This window comes from Nanorana parkeri, unplaced genomic scaffold (genome assembly GCF_000935625.1).
Source record: "Nanorana parkeri isolate BGI_ZX_2015 unplaced genomic scaffold, ASM93562v1 scaffold56, whole genome shotgun sequence".
Classification (NCBI taxonomy): Eukaryota; Metazoa; Chordata; class Amphibia; order Anura; family Dicroglossidae; genus Nanorana; species Nanorana parkeri.
In genome coordinates this window covers 736,254-756,096 of record NW_017306324.1, presented here as the reverse complement: position 1 = coordinate 756,096, position 19,843 = coordinate 736,254, and the positions used below count along the sequence as shown (strand labels likewise).

The window sequence follows — 19,843 nt, the reverse complement described above, 5'->3', positions numbered from 1 at the left end:
CCCCCCCCCCATATACATCACTACTGTGTGGTGGGATCAACAATAGTTTGCAGTAGGGGACCAGGAAATCAACACTTCTGGAGATTCTTCAGCACAGCAGGAATTGGCAGTGGAAGTGGTGAGCATTCAATGTTGCTTTTGCAGGAGATACTTCATTTTACATTTTAGCAATAGAGTTGCGTTAAGAAGTAATCCAGCATTAAAGTGTACGGAAACCCACAAAGCTTCCTTACTCTTTTGCCCCATCCTCCAAAATAACTATACTTGCCTAGATCGTGCTCCAAGGCCCTGTAGCATTGCTTACATCCCTCCTGCTAGCTTCTTGATCTGATGTCCATGACTGCGTAGTTAGGCCGCCTAGGCTTCTATGGGGTTGGTAGATTTGATAGAAGCCGATCTGTCTACCAGCCCCATAAAATTCTATGTGGCCAGCCTGGCAGACGCTGATGTCAATTTAAGCCAAATATGGGATGTAAATAATACTGCATGCCTCGAAGTGAGATCTAGGTAAAGGTGCCCATACACTGCACGATTCTCGTACGAGAATCGCTAGAAATCCTGCGGTCGCACGAGAATCGCGCAGTGTATGGAAGGTGTGCGACCGTTTCTACTGTACGGTCGCACGTCTTCCGGCGAACCAGCAGGCTAGGAATCGTACGATTCTCGGCGAGTTAGTGGCCTGCTGGTTCGACAACTGCCCAACGGGCCAGTGTGCGCACACAGCCCGTTTGCAGTCATCGTAAGCCTCTCAGGGGGGCGGGCTTGCTATGATCGCAAGTACGATCTGCCTGTCCAAGATGTACGTTTTTTTAAGTACTTTACAACCCGCGCAAGACAAAAGTCTTGCGAGGGTTGTAAAGTGTATGGGCACCTTAAGAATAGTGATTTGAGGGCGGGGGCCAAGGGAGGGGGTTAGACCTACCGAGCAGAGGTAAAAGGCAAAGACAACTTTGGCAATGATTCCTTACACTTTAAATCTAGAATACCTCCCATGATGTCCACATTTTGGTGCCAACCCCACACTGCCTTTTGTCTTTAAAAAAAAAACGCTCCCGACAAATACAGGAAGTTACAAATATAAGGTAAATACTAGTAACCTCAATAATGTGATTGTATTTTATTTAGTCCTGACAAGTAGGTATTCAGAATTCAGTTCCATTGTTTAGGTTGAATAAAAAAGAAAAACACAAATGTCCATCAGATTCCACCTCTGGCTATATTGACTCAGGGGTTTTTTGCCTTCTTCTGGCTCAAGGTTGGTGACATTTGTGCCTATCCGGTTTTTTTTTCTCTATCTTGCAGTGGAGGAAAAAACAACTTGCTGGATCATTAGTTTGTCTATGGGGAGACGGATGTAAATGGATGTGTCCCATTTACATCAGATTACCTCCCTCCCACTCCAGTCCACCATTAACAGGTCCGCCAAAACAGTACTCTGTTGCCTTTGTTCTTTCAGGCCTGGCCGGAGTCGGCGGTAATCGGATATAAACAGACATGCGTCCGTTTAGATCCGGATGCGGGTAGACTAACATGGGGCTTCTGGTCAGATCCGCCTGATCGGAATGCCAGTGTAAAGGAGGCCTAATCCCACAAAGCAGTTGGATTGATTCCCTAGATAAAATGTAACTATCCCTATTAATGATCATGCCAAACCAATCACTAAAATCTCTTTTTTTTTTTTTATCTGCAGCTTTCATTAAAATAAATCCTAATGCTCCCTTTATGACACTTTTATGCACTTCCCAGTTGTCCTGCGCCATTGTATCACAAGCATCTGATAGGGACTACAAGTGGCTGTTTTGTAACACGCATTACACAGGCATGGACCACTGTTGTCACCATCAGGAAGCCTGCCCTGTGAATTGCCATGCCCCATTGCTGAAGTACATGCATGCAGACAGGAAGTGGCTGCAGGAGATCAGAATCACTGAGATGCAGCAAAGGATGACAGGAGGTGTAAAGTGTACTATTTGAAGAATAGCAGTTGTTTGACACGGGGTCATTCATTTAGGGGTTACATCATCTTTATTTTTTTATTTTAAATAATTACTGATGCCATTAGCTGTAAAAAAATAAACAAAATCCTTTTAAAATTACTCTTTTGGCTTTGTCATCACTTCCTCTATGCGGTAGGTCATTCCACAGCTTGTTCTGCCAGAATGAGCCACTTTCTTAGGAAATGGTGAAATATTTCTTCCATATGAGCTTGACGTCCTCTTGGCCTTTTTGTACTGTCCTTGTGGAAAAAAAACAAGTTCCTCTGCCAAATTCTTATATTGAACTGATATATTTCTATACATGTTGATTAGATCATTTCTAAATTGTTCTTCCGTATGTGACAAGAATTTGTCTGGTTTGCCACATTTAAATTATGTTGTATGACTTCACTACTGCTTTTCATGATCTTTTGTTTTTTGCTGTTTGTATACTTTATTCCTTGTCTTTGTTTCAGAACCCCTCCGGCTTTCAGTCATTCTTATTGGCTAAGTCGCTTAACTTTTTGTTTTTCCAGTCAGAGCTTCTTTTGTTACTGATGGTGAAGCCTTGCCAGTAAATGCAAGAAGACATTTTAAGCCCAAACTGCATGAGTACATTTTATTATTTTAAGCGCATGGACTCCTGCGATAAATTGCTCAGGCCTGATCCCCGCTGTGTTTTGCTGTGATCACTAGACAATTGTGTGTCATTGCAATCGCCCAGTGACGAATGTGCGATACTGCATTTGTGAAGGATGAATTGGGGGTAATGGTGAACGTGCACAGTTGCCTACTGAACACAGTTGAAGTCAAGGGGGGATCAGCAATTGAACATGAAAATTGGACATTGCTGATTTCCGAATCCTTTTGTGTAGTTTGGGTTTTATTATGGCCAAAGACCTCCAAGAGTTGTTAGTGGCTGAGTTTCCATTGTTGATTTCAGATTCATGAAGCTCTCATCAGGCCCTGGACACTGCACCCCGCCCCTCATCTGAATCGAATCAACCTCTCCCCCGAGGGGTCGCAGGACTCTGGTATTTCAGAAGATTTGTTGGTCAGTTTCCCAAGGGCAGTCTAGTGGTATTTATATTTCTAAAGTCATTAAAGCAGGTTTCCACCTGAAATGAAACGTCCCTAAAATAGAGCGCATCTTAATCTGCTGTGGTTTAAGCTACTTTGAGGAGACTTGGTGGGAAGTTGGATTTTAAGAACAATCAGATAACGGAAATGTTTATTTGTTTGTCTCCTGACTATAAGACAAGTTTCAGGAGCCAAATGGCTAAAGCACATGTATTTTAAACCTTTCGTGTAACTTTTGGTTGAGGCACATGGGGGTCTGTTATATGCAATTTGCAGAGCCATTTGCCTTGAGAAACTTTGAGAATGCTTTTCCTGTATGAATAGAGACAAAATGGATGTTCGTTGTATGTTTTTTTATATGTTGAATGTAATGTAATACTGCATAATGGCCACTAGATGGAGCGCATAGGCAATAAGTACTTATTTGCCCTGCTCTTCAGCTCCATCTAGTGGCCGTAATGTGATATTACATTACAACTGCTTCCAAGCCACCACCAAAAGACTGGTGCTGGCTAAATATAAGCGCTCATCTCCGCTCTCCCCATGTGCAAAACCTCTAGCCACACTGCGTGTATCCAGCGTTCTCTAACATATTTCACCCAAGTGGCCCTGATCTCTACAGGTAGGCCCATTTGTTGGATAAACCATGTCAAAGTGGGAGGATGCAGGCAAGGTTTTTGGCATAACCATCTGGATCAATAAAGATCTTTTGAGAACGTTGGATTTGCATGATGTGCAGCTACATATTCTTCATGACGATATTGATGATTTTGTCCACCTTGCTTTTTTGTCTAGCAATCTGCCATGTCCCTGAAATTGTAAAACCCATTGTTCTCGGACTAGGAGCTGACCTTCCCTATATCACCCTAGCTCTTGAGCAGAATTCGATTTAATGCTGGTAAAAAGAAGCAATGGATTCCAAAGGTTCTAGAACATGCGAATGCATGTGCAATTTAGATCATTGAGGTATATAGTGTGTTGTGCTGATGCCATTAAATGTTTCCTAAGCCCCCCCTCCTTTTAGTCCTCTCCATTGTATTACCTATATGATTTGCTTAATCTCCACTTTCATTAAGTAAATTGCTCGATATTGATATTGATTCAGTTAGCTTTGTGATTTCTGTATGCTATGCTGCGTATAAATGTAATGTGTTTTTTTAACTTGAATTGGTCCCTTTATTTTAAAGCTGTATTATAGAGTGATGTGAGGAATACTTTCCTATAATTATATACAGATGGATCTGGTTTCTTGTTTCATGATTTCCAATCCCTGGTGACCCCCCCACCCCCCTTTTTTTGGGTGATGGTTGTTTGGCTTCAGTCATTTGATCTTCCTTAGCTAAACCTCTCACAACAGAGTCTTTTGTAGCTTTGTGTCTGTAAAAAATAAATCAAGGCAACTGGACTTGCCATATATTTTCTTGAAGACGTTTGACTGGTCATCCGACCAGCTTTCTCAATTATAGAAAACAAATGCTTTGACTACAAAGCAACCCTTGTTGAAATTGATTGATTTTAAAGGTGTAGTAATTACCAGTATATACAAAAAAAATTAGATTTTATTTAGTACAATTTAAAAGTACATTATAAAAAACAACATTCAAATTGTGCCCCGGTAAGTATAGCTTAGCAGTGTTACTCCAACGCCAGGTCAACCTTCTAAATATACAGTGTCCAAGGTTCACTGTATCAGGACAAATTATCTGGTCATATGAAATATAGATATCCAATGATGGAGACTTGACGTGGTGCTATACCACAAATATAAGTAGTGACGCATTTCGCAGAGTAGAATCTGCTTCATCAGATTTTGTGCGTGGTAATTTGTCTATAAAAGAATCCAATATATTCGTATTAAACTAGCTGAGATTACATATGTGGTACATAGTTTCTATGTGCATACATGTGTATCTGGGAGCACAGGCTCCTTCATCTACACCTTCCGTCCACAGCCAGGCATCAAATACCATCTGACCCGAGGACAATAGGAGATCCCAGGAAGCCTTCAGATTAGGGATGCACTGATACCGGTTTTTCGGTATAGAGTACCAATAAAAATGTTTTTCCGTATTTACCGATACCGGATGTCCCATTAAGGAAGCCAGGAGGCATATAAAGATTTGCCACCCGGCTTCCCGATTAGCAGGGAAGCCGCCTCCATGATCTCTCCTCACCAGGTCAAGAGGGAGCTTGAAACTAGCTTTCTGGCCAATCAGAAATCCGGGGGGCGGTTAATGACTCTCCTTGCGGCTTCCTGATTGGCCAGGTTCTCGTCCAACCAGGAAGCTAGGCGGCGAGTCATTACACGCTGATTGGCCCGGGAAGCCAGCTCCATGTTCCCTCGTCACAAGTGACGAGGGAACATGGAGTCAGCTTCCTTGCCAATAAGGAAGCCGGGCAGTGTGTAATGACTCGCTGCCCGACTTCCTGATACCGGAAGTTCAGGTATGGGGCTAGGCATCAAAGCATTTGGGCGAGTAAGTGTACTCTCCCAAATACTCGCCATCGGCACCGATGCTAGTATTGGTGCATCCCTACTTCAGATAGTCTATAATATAATCCCTAGTGCAATCACTCACCCAAACTATTCGCTCCAATTTCCCATAAATATATTGTGTCCCTATAGGTACTTATCCCAATTAGGCTGGTAATCGGTAACCGTATGTTGCCATAAAAATCAAGTTGTTTTATGGCAGATTTCTATAGGGCTATGCACTGCTATATCATAAGAAAACCGTACAATATTGCAATCCATATCAGGCTAATATTGAGTGATCAAGAGATGAGGAGCATTTCCCCTAGTCTTTTTAGTACCATTGGAACTGGTATCCATATCGCCAGGGGGTAATGGGCAGCGGAGCCTATGGTCAGGATAAGAGGTGCCAACTACAACTTCATCTGGCCATCCTTGTATATCCCCTACCAGGGCGCCACCATGTGCACAGCAGTCCATTCTCAATTTCTGAATTAAGAAAGCTAGTCGGATGACCAGTGAATTGTCTTCTAAGAAATATACAGCAAGTCCAGTTGCCTTGATTTTATTACAGATATACCATGACCTGGACGAATGAGAACCTTCAGACATTTTGTAGCTCTGGTTCCCCTGTAAGCTCTACCTGTGTGGGGTTTTTTGTTGTTGTTTTATTTGCTTTGGTAAAAGCAGTTTTATGTAGTAATTTCACCTTCAGCAATTGTGTATCATATCCATAATGGCTGAATTTTTAGTGGTGAGTAAATGTGTTATGTAGCCATTTTCCATTGCAAACCAGCATAGGAATCTTAGTGAGGTCAACTCGCTAAACTGCGGAAATTATTTAAACTAATTGATATTCGCAGTCTTTATTTTTTTCTTGGAAGGAGTATAGAAGCTCTGGGGCACATAGGATACTCCTGTGCTCCTCAGCTCCATCTAGACACAGTATTGCTGTGCGAATGGCATTCACCCAGCTGTATGCTGTGTGGAAGATTTATAAATCAGCCACTTAATCCAGGGCTTGACAAATCCCGGGCGCCAGGTCGCCATGGCGACTAACAATTGCGTCCTGGTGCCTGGGCCTTTTGTCTGCCTGTTCATTGTCCCTCACCGCTTCCTCTGCCGCCACAATTAGCTCTGCTTTCCTGTCCTTCTCCCCACTAGGCGCTGGATGCAGCGGTCTGTGTTCCCTTCAATCACCGGCTGTGTCGGCAGCGAGGATTGGACCACTCCAGCCGGTGCCCAGCAGGTTGGAGAGAGATGTCAGTCGCTGCGCCTTTGCGCTTTCCCCCACCCTGTGCCCCCTTTTCCCATTCAGCGACTCCCAGGCGCTGGATGGGACACTTGTCACTGGCACTAGAAAGCTGGGAGAGATAGCCAGCCTGCTCTTGGTTATTTTAAATTGCACTAGCCAATAGCAGGCTGTCTATTGCACCCGCCCACTGCCTGCTGTCAATCAGCAGAGGAGGACCTGAAGGAGAACGATCTCTTTCTGGTCCCTCCTCTGCTGATTGGCAGTGGGCAGGTGCAATACCCAGCCTGTTATTGCAATTTGTAATATCCAATAACAGGCGGGGTATGTCTCCCAGCCACTGCCTGCTGAGTTTATATTCAGCTGCCTCAGCAGGCAGTTGTCATTCCCCAATGAAGTGGAAAGGTGACACTTGGGGTCTAATAGACTCCAATGTCCCCTTAAAGCGGACCTTTACATTCAAAAATCATATTCTACCAATGCATCCCTCTCTGTATGATGATTAATAATAACATAAACATGTCAGGTGTAAAATGCTTTTGATTTTGAAATACTTACACTTGCAGAGCATTCACTTCCTTTGTCAGAAGGCTGGGGAAGAAAAGAGATATAAGGTATGCAAAGAATACAAATCCGGCAATTGTCTAAAGTATCTGTGAGTAGATTGTCATTACTGAATATTTCTAAAAGTGTGTTTGTTGTTATTTTAAAGATATGGGTAAAGGTCCGCTTTAAAGAGAACCTGTTATCTCCAAAGTGCTATTACACAGGGGGCTTGTGAGCCCCTCAATGTGATCGCAATGAAGTAAAAACAAAAGTTTAAAAAAAAATGTTTTTAAATGTAAATAAACTAAAATTAAAAATGCAAAAAAATAAATAAAGCCCTCTAAATGAGAGGGGGGGGGGGTGGGTGTTTTGCAGTCCTAACATACTCCTGTCCTGTGGTGACAATGATACTCAGAGTGACGGGAAGGACAAGAAGTGTGTTACTGGTAGGATTACAAGACGAAGAAAGACGCTAGAAGTAGCTGCATGTATCTTGAGCACCCTACAAAATACACTCGTGGTCAGCAGGGTTCTAGACTATTTTCTGGTTGCTGAGCCTCTCTATTGGCCCTTTACTATGATTGATGTCCTTATTGGAATGCCTGGCTTTCGTGAACCAGCATGTGATACTATTAGGAAGTGTTGAAGCTTGCCCATTAGGGCACCAGAGAACCAGGGGCACTTTTCCAAGGGTACTATAGTTATGTGCAGGTAGCTTTTAGATCCACTCTGGAAAATAATTTGTCTCTATACAAAGCTAGAATAGTCGGGAACCATTTCCTGTGGACAGAATGCCATCACTGACCTTTCCTCCTGAAAATGTTAGTTGCCTGGGTGCCATGCTGATTTGACTTGCTGAGCTGTAGTATGCATGCAGTTGTGACTTGCTGGTTGCATGGATGTTTCAGGTCAGTAGTATCTCCAGAAAGCCAGGCAACTGACATTTTTAAAAAGCAGGATTGGCAGCTCCTGTATGTGCCTCACAAATAAGAATACGACATAGCACGCCATAAAGAAAAAAGGATTTGATGTTGTAGAACCTGTATGTTCTAATAATTGGTGTGTTTTGTTACAGGTACAGCAATCCCCTCAGCAGCTCTCGCCGCAGCTCAATGTCCATCAATCTAACGATCAGCCAATCCAAGTGCAAGTCCAGATCCAGGGCACGGCTCAGTCTCAGGCACAGCAGGGGGCTCAGACAATACAGACTCAGTCCCTTCAAACCTCCAGTCCATCCCAGCAGTTGTCAAACTCCCAGTTACAGGTGGGCCAGATCCAGGTGCAGCATGTTCAGCCTGGCCAGCAGATGCAGCCTTCTGACATTCAGGATGACCACATACAGCACCAGCAGATCCAGGCACAGCTGGTGGCGGGACAGTCTGTCGGCAGTGGCATTCATATACAGACGGTTGGAGCTCTTTCTCCATCTCAACAGGGTTCTCCGAGAGAAGGAGAGCGACGGTCTAACACATCCAGCGTGCTTCAGCCAGTTAAGAAACGTAAAGTGGACATGCCCATTACTTTGTCTTATGCAATTTCAGGACAGCCCGTCGCCGCTGTGCTCGCAATCCCACAAGGCCAACAACAGAGTTACGTGTCTTTGAGGCCAGACTTGCTGACAGTGGACAGCGCCCATCTTTACGGTGCCACAGGCACTATTACAAGTCCGACAGGAGAGACTTGGACCATCCCGGTTTATTCGGCAAACACCCGCAGTGATTTGCAGCAACAGAACATAACTCACATCGCCATCCCCCCCGAGGCCTACAATGCCGTCCACGTAACAGGCTCCCCCACCACAGTGGCCGCTGTAAAGTTGGAGGATGACAAGGACAAAATGGCCAAAAACGCTCACGAGGAAGTGGTTCAGACTCTGGCAAACTCCCTATTTCCAGCTCAGTTTATGAATGGGAATATTCACATTCCGGTGGCAGTACAGGCTGTGGCAGGGGCCTATCAGAATACAGGACAGACTGTCCACATATGGGACCCTCAGCAGCAAACGCTACATGAACAGCTTCAGCAACAGACTCAACAGCACCACTCGCTACAGGTAACCTTAGAAAGGTGTTTGGTCTGTGACTTGTTTTTTGTTTAAGGGGACAAGTGTCACGCTATTCTTTTTTTTTTTTCTCCCTTTCATGGTTCCAATCTAAACCGATAAATGGACAAAGCAATGATCCAGTATTACTCCGTGTAATGTACATGTTTGTTTCACTTGTAGTCACAGGAACACAGCTATGTGCACATTGAAATGACTTTCTTTTTACTGCAAGTAAGCACCAGTAGCCAACTGGAACCTATTTCACCAACTGAAGGTGAAGTTCAGACTTGCAGGAGGTGTCAATTCTGTAAGCACATGGATGATAGGGAGTATAACTATTGTAGGGAGTATTGTATTGTGAGAAAGTGAGCTTATGGTTCAAAACAGAAGGGAGTCTGGTGTCTAAGAATTGCAGGCCTTGTAAGATGCAGATTTGTTTTTTTTTTGGGGGGGGGGTTTAAAGTACATATGTCTTTAATTTGTCATGAGGGATTTCAAAATAAATCCCTGCATTTTCAATGTTAGTAAGTTGTTTTATGGAAACTTGATGGCAGGATTTATATTGATAACTTATCTTATGCCCAAGTGTTTATCATGTTATAAAGGGTTGGCAGCCCACAAAACTGCATTCTATAAACTAATGAAGATAACAAAAATAACTTGATCTGAGACAAGTAGGGAGCCAGAAAAGTCCAAACTTCTATTCCAGGGGTAGGCAACCTCGGCACTTCAACTGTTATGGAACTACAAGTCCCATGAGACATTACAAGACTCTTGACAGCCACAGGCATGATTAACAGAAGCAGACGCATGCTGAGATTTGTAGTTTCTTCACAGCTGGAGTGCCAAGGTTGCCTAGCAGTACCTTGTTCTATTCTGTATGATTTTTCAGGTTAGTAGCTCACTAGATTGTGGATTGGATGACGTCTTGGAGAAATATACAGGGCTATTCACAAAAGGGTGAAGAGCTTGGAAAAGACAGGAGAAGTGAACAATCTAGGCCAAAATAGTTGATTTGGAAAAATTCTTCAATTCAGCTCACTTTCCGGCCTAGATTGTTCTCTTCTCCTTCCTTCTCCAAACTCTCCACCCTTTTGTGAATAACCCTGATAGTGTTCACTTTACAAACCTTTAGATCCCATTTACACTCTGTGTATGGTGGTACCACGTGCAATCCTGATGACTTCACTGCAGCGTAAAGGTGTATGTGCGTCGCCATCTATTGTGAATTGCTAGATAAGTCATCTGCAGCTCGCCACAACGCATGAGGATTGCAGTGTGAAGAAAGTGTGAAAAAAAACTTCATGTGGTTTAGATTTTTCGGTGTTGGGGCTCGTTAAAACAAATGGGCTGTGGTAACATGGCACTCCTCCATGCATGATAAAGCATGTTACAGCTCATGCATTTCCACACCACCGTATAGTGTAAACAAGCCCTTGGGGTTGAAACAGCTTGAATATTTTCACTTTTGTAGTCAAATTTGAGAACTCCCCACTATGTTTGTGTTTCTATACACACAGAATACCTTTAAAAAAAAAAAAAAAATCGTTTGTGTTGAACAGTCCTTTTAGACTGCGAGCTTCTCTGTACAATTTCAAAGTGACAGGAAACTAGGGCTGCAACTAATGATTATTTTCATAATCTATTAGTTGGCTGATTTTTTTTTTTTTTTTATAATTGTATAAAAAAAAATGTAATAAATACGTGGTAGTGGGCTGGTGCAATAGCCAGCCCGCTATTGGCCATTTCAATTTGCAATAGCCAATAGCCGGCTGGTTATTGCACCCGCCCACTGCTTGCTGTGCCCTCATCCCAGCTTAGAGGAGAGAGCTAGGGGATCCAACCAACTAGTCGATAAAGAGAATAGTTGACAACTCTTTTTTATCGATTTTAGTAGGTTGCAGCTCTACAGGAAACTGGTGGTCCCCATAGAAAGTAGGGACACTCTGAGCTTCCTCTTATTGACATGCAATGCTTCTAGTTCTTTTACCTATTGTTAGGACAGACATTGTTTAAATCTGGTTTACAACTGATAATGATATCTGCCAACACAGGGTTAATCATAGTGATGATATAGTTCACGTTCTGTTGTCTGTGGCAATCTGCGCTTCACCACAGCAGCCAATCACTTCCCCTCAGTAAGGGAGGATCTGATTGGCTTACCTGCCACCCAATAAGACCCAAATGTTTGTTTTAGGGAAATCTAAACCCTTCTGACCGGTTTTTACAGTACATATTCAGTTCTTTAGCTGCAATGTTTATTCTTGAGCCTTAATCTCTTTTAAATGTCTTTCCTGAACACTAGTGTTTGCACACGCAGGCTGGTTGGTTATTTTTGGCCGCGTGGTGAGAACATCCTGGGAAGAATGAGAAGTCCCGCCCCCTTTGTCTGGATAAAGGTTGACATTAAACACAATGCAGGTCTTTGCTGGTCTTGGGTCTAGGATGCTTCATATAAAGCAGGCCGCAAAAAGAAGCCAATATTGTCACTTGTTTCCTGAGAGGGATAAGCATTAGAAGGGAGACGGGTAATAACTTTGGTTGGAAAGGTTCAACCTGTTGCTACAGTTTCAAGTATTTGCTTACGGAATTAATGTTTCAGCCGAAGCCATTTGGGGTGTAGAGTGGAAGGAGGCAGGGAATGTGCACTTAAGACCAAGTGTATCCCATCATGCTCCTGACCAGAAAAGCCCAAAAGGAGGGTGGGTGCGGCAGTGGCAGCAGATGTCTCCGCAGATCATGTACAGATTTAAGTAGAAAGTCACTCGCACTCCAAGTGATTCTCTTTATTGACTATGGTAGTTTATCATCTCAAAGCAATTTATTCTATTTGGGGTGGAGAGTGGAAGGAGGCAGGGACTGTGCACTGGCACTCAGAACAATGGATTAGGTGTAAAAGTGAGCTGAGCAAGCCTGTTGACGCATCTATTTATAAAACATTTACACCACATCATGGCCACAAGATGGAAGTTCCTCTGCTTCATCTAGTGCCTATAATTTGGTGTAAATCCACAACTCAGTCATTTGCAGAGTGGACTGCTCTGTGAAGGTTTGTGAAATACACCCCATAGTCGTCTCTGGTGTGGATTTGACCATCCAGGCTAATGGCCAGATATGATGTGCAGGTTTGGTGTCCGTTCCCCACGCAGTATACTAGAACCATAGTCAAAACAAATCCACCTACACATAGCAGGTTCATCATTGTATAGCTGCACCTCATGTCCCACCTTTTTAATATTTTGAAAAGGTTGGTGCAGGGTACTTGGATGTCAAAGGAATCTCATCTCCTGATCAGCATCTTGGAGCTTCGGGCGATTTGGCTGTCTCTGCAGTGCTGGACCATCCAAAAAAAAAACCCCTTGCTCATCCCCATCATGACTGCAGGTTGGTTTATCGTTATTCCCAGCTTAGTGCTGATGAGCTCTCGCATAGTTGTATTGACACCTTGCCACGGGTAAGGGAGCAGATACAGGAAGGTGATTCAGTGTGGTCAGTCACTGTTGCCAGTAATATGTTCTGAGTGAATAGATTTCAGCATGCAATCTTCCATAATGAGCAAGGCTGGGAAAGAAGCTGATAATATCAGGAATTCTTCAGTGCTAGGGTAATGCTATATTTACAGCTCTGACTGGAAGACCTTGAATAGCACCAACAGGCCTAGTGTCCTTTCCTTCAGCTACTGATGTATTATCAGCCTTTTATACCGCAGAATAATTGCAAGCTGAATGAATTTTCTTTTTCCTCATGCTTTCCCTTTTTAATGTACGACTCCTACCCAAAAGACCTGCGGAGTGTGCTATAGATATCGAACTCTGCTAGGTAGAACAGTTCTCCTTGCCTGGCTGCCATGCTGATCCTCTAGCTTCAGTGCTTTCTGAAGCAATAACCTGGGAATAGTTTACAGTTCAGACATTCATCACTCAGTCCTCACTTTCGGCATGTTTCTTTTAGGTCTGTAACTCAAACTATTGTTCTTTATTACTTTCATTGCACTGCAGGTTTATCGGTCTGGTTAGACTGACTAGAATCACCCTATATGACAGATTTGTCGTCTCAAATATAATATAGACATTAGTACAGCTCTGTAATCATGAATACCTCATTAAATCTATTTTTTTTAATTGCAAGCAGTGTAAGCGCCTAAATTTGACTTGATATTAGCCTTTTGCATTCCATGTACAGCGGGGGATGGAGTGTGAAAGGATAAAGTACTACAATCAGTTCATGTTCTGTCAAAGCACGCTGAGAGCAGAGTGACATAGAGGTGAGCTCATCACAGTGCTGCTTCTCCTTTTGCTGTCCAGTCATAGGCTGGGGGGGCTGCAATGCTGTGTATGGGGGGACAGATTGTGCAATGGTAGCCGCGGAGGGGAAGCGGCTTTCAATCAAAGGTAAGAGCAATGGGCGGGGGGAGAAGGGGCAGATTGGTGTGGGCAATTCCATTGTCCCAATTTTGCAACTGAAATGACCCTTTTTAATATTTTCCAATGTAAAGAGCCAAGAAGTGACATAGGCACCACGGAGTACACTTCCCTTAATTGTTTCTGGGGCTCAGTCCCAATTTAGCGCATGGAGAAAGCCTCGGATGTGCCTGCTTCAGGGTGCCCACAACATTTTGGCTGGAGTAACACTAAGTTTAGTCAGTGATAAAATACTGGTTCTGCATTTAGAATACAAGACATTTGGGGTGAAAGGGAACAGTAGACGCTCCCTTTTTGGTTTCTTACCAGGTCCTGGTTAATACTGAAATTGTGAGAATCTCTGACGGCGGGGCAATGTGAATTTGCACAGGAGGCAGATGAAGCCTTTCAGCAATCCTATTACTAAACATCCAACAGTCCTGTGTGTCCCTTTCATGTTATCTGAGATGGTCAAGGTTTCTCTATATCTTTATTGTCTCGTAGGGACATGGTGTAATACAAAAAATAAATATGGTAAATAAGCATGCAGAAAGTGTTCATTGTTCCTTAGTCAGGTTAAAATTCCAGGCGGAGGATGAAGTAATTCATAGCATATGCTTTCCGATACAGTTTTCAAGTTACACTTCCGCTCCCACAAGCCAGTTTTGACCTAATAGAACCTCTTTGTTAAAGGGAAACTGGCCAGCATTGTTCCAGTGCGGTCATTCATACTTTAATTTTCTCCTTCAGATTTGGGGCTATAGTGCAGGCAGGCATTGGAGATCAGCCGAGGTCAGACTGACATCAGTTTGTGGTTTCATTGTATTCCTTCATACAAGTAAATGTGAACGCATGTTAAATGCATTGCAGACACTCGTACACTAGCTCTTATTGCATGTCATTGGGAGCATAATTATAGCCCAACTTGGGCACAATAATAATCCTAATCAGACCGGTCTCATTCTGCAAATCGTCAGTATGCATGTGCGTCTCCCACTGAACTTCCACGCCTGCTCAGGCTGTAGTGCTGTAGTGCTGCAGATCTCAGTGCAGTGGTCGCATTCTGTCCCCCACTCCTCCTAACCATTTACAAAACGAAGTCTGAGGCTTTGTGATTGGCCAGGAGGAAAGGGGGATGAAAATGCAACCATAGTGTTGAGGTCCGAGAGACCTGTAGTACTTGCGGCCATGGCAGTTTGGCAGGAACCGGACTTGCACCCACTTGTACTGTATACTAGGGATGCCAATTTGGGTGAGTACTCGTACTCTCCCAAATGCTCAGATACTTACCCCCAATACCGGAACTTCCGGTCATAGGGAGATTTCCTCTGACCGGCAGGGCGTGGAGGGAACATGGAGACGGTTGAGCTGATTGGCCAGGGAGCCGGGCTTCATGCTGTTTCCCAGCCAATCAGGAAGCTGGGCCGTGGGTAATGACCCACCTCCCGGCTTCCTGATTGGCCGGGAAGCCAGCTCAATGCTACCGGAAGTACCGGTATTGGCAAGTACCGAAATAAATATTGTTACTCGATACTGAAAAACCAGTATCAGTGCATCCCTACTGTATACCGATGATTTGCATGAAGAAGGAGGCAGGTCTGATTAGGAAAGTGGCAGAGTTACTCTGCAATTAGATGATTGCGCCCGGAGTTGCGCTTTAAAATGTTTAGTGCTGCTAAAAATGTTCAGAAATACGATTTTAAAAGCTTTCGTTTTTTGGAGATTCATCAAAGCAAAACCTTTGGGGTCAGACCCAATTTTAGATGTTTATGATTCGGCACATATCAAAACAAATCCATATGGTAACGTTATTTTAAAAGTACCCTGAATATTTTTCTAATAAGCAGAAAAATGGGCAAAATTGTGCAAAACATGCATTTCTAGCCCATGTGATGGGTGAATTAGATTTGGAATAGATAGAAATATTCTCTTATTAATCCTGAATACAGGGATCCTGGGTATATGTAGGTTTGCATACAGACCTAGAGCTGTGTGGTCAGTAAACCAAGTGTGTATTCTAGATAATGGGCATTTTCCGGTACTATAATATAATATACTATACTGTATATTGTACTTCACAGATTAAAAAAATAAATAAAAAAAATTGACATAGCACTAAAGTGATTCTGTTACTACTGGGTAAGTACAAAAAGAAGCAATGCCTATAAAAGAAGAGGCAGCTCTATACTTCTCTTTCTTGCAGCCCATGTGTTGAAACTCTGCTGCATGAATTGAACACTTTCAGTGTGTCGGATACCTGCTCCCCTGCTGTGGGCTTTGGTTTCCCCCTGCTGGCTTGTATGTTGCTACAGTACATGAACTAGTGGGAGAAACCATGGAATTCAGGGAGGGGGGAGCAAGTATTTTACCCAAAAGGTTGAAGACTTGCAGTGGCCAAGGACCACCATCACTGGGACTTTGTACTACTTGGGCCACTAGCAAGGTAAGTATTGAGTCTGTTCTTTTACAGACCATTCTTTCTGATTTGACCCTGTAGTCACTGTGATCGGCCTCAGGTAAAACGCTAACCTCTATTGCTGACTAACCAGCTAATGTAATCTGATGTAGTTACTTGTTTTTAATGCTTGATGACTATGCGAATGAGTGCAAGCGTCCACCAGAAGTGTGTGTGTGTCCAGCATATGGAGATATAATTCCAAGTGATGTGTGTCAAGATATTCACTAATTACAATTATCAATAAAAATATTTCCAACACAGCCCACTTCCTGTCCAGTAATTCCATAATTAAACTGCCGGATGTCATTTCATTGCCTATAGCAGCTGCTTCCATAGAGAAATGAGTTACAAGGCTGATATCTCCTAGTTTTTTGTACAGCAATGGCTACGTGCTTCGTTGTGAATGTTAACGTTTATGTAAACCCAGTCACTAAAATCTCCTCTTTTAACATGTCCGGGCCTTTTCTCTATATTTTTAAATCTGTAGCTTTTAAACAATACCTGGCGATCCTGCTATTAAAGTTCATTGTTCAGGCTATGCCCGATGAAGGGACATTGCGTGGCCCCGAAAGTGAATCTCAATAAGACTCAATAAATCTACCATTGATGATCCTTTAAGGAATCTGGGGTGCTGGTGACGTTTTCTGATACTCCTGTTATAGGGTGACAACTCTCTGTCCCTGTCTTCCCATTGCACCCCTGCATTGTTGCTCTGTCACACAGGCTACCATTCAAGAATACAATTGGTCATTTCACATTGCATTACACACACATTACACATTGCACGGTCCTCTGTCACCATTGGGAAACTTGACCTGTGAAATGCCTTTCATCCATTACCGAAGTGCAAGTAGACAGAAAGTGGTTGTGGGAGATCAGCAGCACTGAAAGGCAACAAAGCAAAAAAAAAACATGGCAGTTTGATAAACAGCATTTAGCAAACCAAATGTCATTCAGTCATGTCTTACATCTAAAGGTTTTGCCCGGAGTAACAGAATTAAGAGCATATCATTATGGTAAATGATTCATTTGGTGGTTGTTCTGATGGTAGGCTGGCACGCCCACACTGATGCTGCTTTCACTATCCTCCTATACTGCTTAATATACTGCCAGCAATCACAGCAGTGTTCTCCATGTGAAACAACGATGCCGGCCTTTTAGATGGATATGATTGCTTTAAATAAAAGGTTTATACCCGCTTGAGGTTTTTTTTACCTTTCAGCATGGTGGAGACTCCTCAGGTGGCGATGCCAAAACCTTGGATCCCCCATCTGAAGTCTGTTGGCCAGAGGGTCTAGTCTGCACTCTGCTTTGCTTGACTAATCATTGTTCTTGTGCTTTCCCCCTCAGAGTCAACCTGTACAAGTTGCAGAGGAACCGCCTCCACAGCCTTCCCCAGAGCTAATGTTACCAAACACCTTGAAGCCAGAAGAGGGACTGGAAGTCTGGAAGAACTGGGCACAGACTAAGAACGCAGAGCTGGAGAAAGACTCACGGAACCGATTAGCACCCATAGGAAGTATGTTATTCTGTATATCTAGATTAGTTACTCAGCATTAAATGACAAATTGTTAAAGTGACACTAAACACAGGAGTTGAATCTTAAAAATACATTCAAGTACCTTAACGACTAACATAAATGTATCTTGTGTATCACTCGGCTGTAGATCCTCAAATCATCTCTGAATTGGTCCTAACACTGTCCTTCCTTCTGGAGGGGGGCTACTTTTGTTCCCCATGGTCCCAGTGTGTGCTGTAAAGTAGTCACCGCTCCTGTGATGGACTACAATCTCATGTTTAGTTTACCAACTTGTATTGAGATTGTAGTCCATCACAGGAGTGAGCTTGGAGTGGTGACCATTTTACAGCACACACTGGGACAATGGGGAACAAAAGTAGCCCCCCTCCAGAAGGAAGGACAGTGTCTGTACCAATTCAGAGAGGATTTGAGTGATACAAAAATAAGATACATTTTTAATAGTTTAAGGTACTTAAATGTGTATACAAAGAAAAAGAAAAACATTTATGAACTTTGAACACTTAAGCATAAAACAAATAGTAAACCCTTTAAAATACCTATGTGGGTTTGTTTTGTGGTTTTTGTTTTTTTTCCCCCCCCTGTTCATTTTACATTAAATTAAAAGGAAACTCCTCAAGAGGCACATCAACATGCACCTTAAAGTGCATTGCTATGTGTAAAATGCACAGCCACACACATGAAAATGCATTTTATTGTGCTTCATGTGTCAGGGCCACTGGCTCATCAGCCTTCAGGTACTTGTGGCAGTTGTCTGAAGACGAGCTACATGTACGCCTTTTACAAGCATGGGCTGTACAAAGGTTGTCTAATTGTAAATATTTAATCAAAGCTCAATTTCAGCCAAGATTTAGTTTTAGATAGTTATGAGAAGAATAAATACTTCTGTCAAGTTTTATATTGCTTTCTGTCACTCGATTTGGCATTAAATGAGGTGAGCCATTCTCGCTGGGACAGGAAGACACAGCAATATCTTGACGCCGGTTCCAAACCTTCCCCATTTTACTTTTTGTTGCAGTTTGTTTCCACTGGAGACATATCCTCACCTTCTGTACTGGTAGGAGGTTAGAGCAAATCTTCCTAATAGGTAGACTGACCCCCAGTTAAAAACATGGCAGAGGTTCTGTTCCTTCCCCATTGTGTCTAAAAACTTTAAAGTCTTGCTTGTAGGTGAGCTTTAAATGTTTGGAATAAATAGCAATTTGATTACTGCTTTTCATATCCTGAGCCCCCCACCCTTTCCATTTGCAACACTTGCCTTGTCAGGTTACTCGGCTGCTTCTTCTGTTGTCACAACCAGAAAATCCCCGGTGCTGGCTGGGGAGAGCGGTGACGTCACTCCCTCTGTAATGTGACAGTGTTCTGGTCTAGTGACATTCTAACCTTTTTTTATAATCAAAGGTTAAAACAAAAGAACTCCCCATCTCCCTCTTATTATAGCATAATGTTATTTCTAGGATTGTATGTGCTCCGAAATATAGCAAAGAGCAAAACAACGAAGTGCAACAAATGTTTTATTAGACACTCTACTGTGAACTGCTAGGATACAATGCATAGATAATGGCCAGTAACAGCACTATCTGATTTAATACAGACCTGCCTTTTTTTTTCCTGCGTGTTCGTAATCTCCGCTGTGCCACACATTGTCTTTGTAGGGCGTCAGCTGCTGAGGTTTCAGGAGGACCTCATCTCTTCAGCAGTAGCAGAGCTGAATTATGGTCTGTGTCTTATGACAAAAGAATCTCGTAATGCGGAAGGAGAGCCCTATGACCCCGATGTACTATATTATATTTTGCTATGTATCCAGAAGGTGAGTGGCTATGTGTTGGTTTTCTGCTTAATGTGGAACTAGTGCAGTCCTAGGCCTGTGGATGACAAATGTCTAGTCTAGTCCCCACTATTGCCTTTTCATCTCCCTGCAGCTGATCTTTTCCTTATTACTGACTTACCATGCCTTGTTCCGCGCTGTGTCTGTGTGGAGGCAGCCATCTTGGTATATGCAGGGCCTTGCATTGCTTTCATGTCAGAGCTGTCCCTATGTCTGGTGATATGATTGGGGGAGGGGGGGGGGGGGGGG

The 19,843-nt window shown here is 43.1% G+C and overlaps 1 protein-coding gene across 4 annotated transcripts in view; it reads left to right on the top strand.

The window, feature by feature from the left end:
- Window positions 1-19,843, top strand: part of QRICH1 (glutamine rich 1) — a 39,347-nt gene that overhangs the window by 11,457 nt on the left and 8,047 nt on the right. For 2 of the 4 annotated variants that reach the window (XM_018576121.1, XM_018576122.1), the window contains 4 exons: window positions 2,920-3,030; window positions 8,403-9,380; window positions 17,580-17,748; window positions 19,422-19,576. In XM_018576121.1, the coding sequence (XP_018431623.1) occupies window positions 2,920-3,030; window positions 8,403-9,380; window positions 17,580-17,748; window positions 19,422-19,576 (1,413 nt within the window). The remainder of the gene's footprint in view (window positions 1-2,919; window positions 3,031-8,402; window positions 9,381-17,579; window positions 17,749-19,421; window positions 19,577-19,843) is intronic. The other 2 variants (XM_018576124.1, XM_018576123.1) reach the window with 1 other exon arrangement.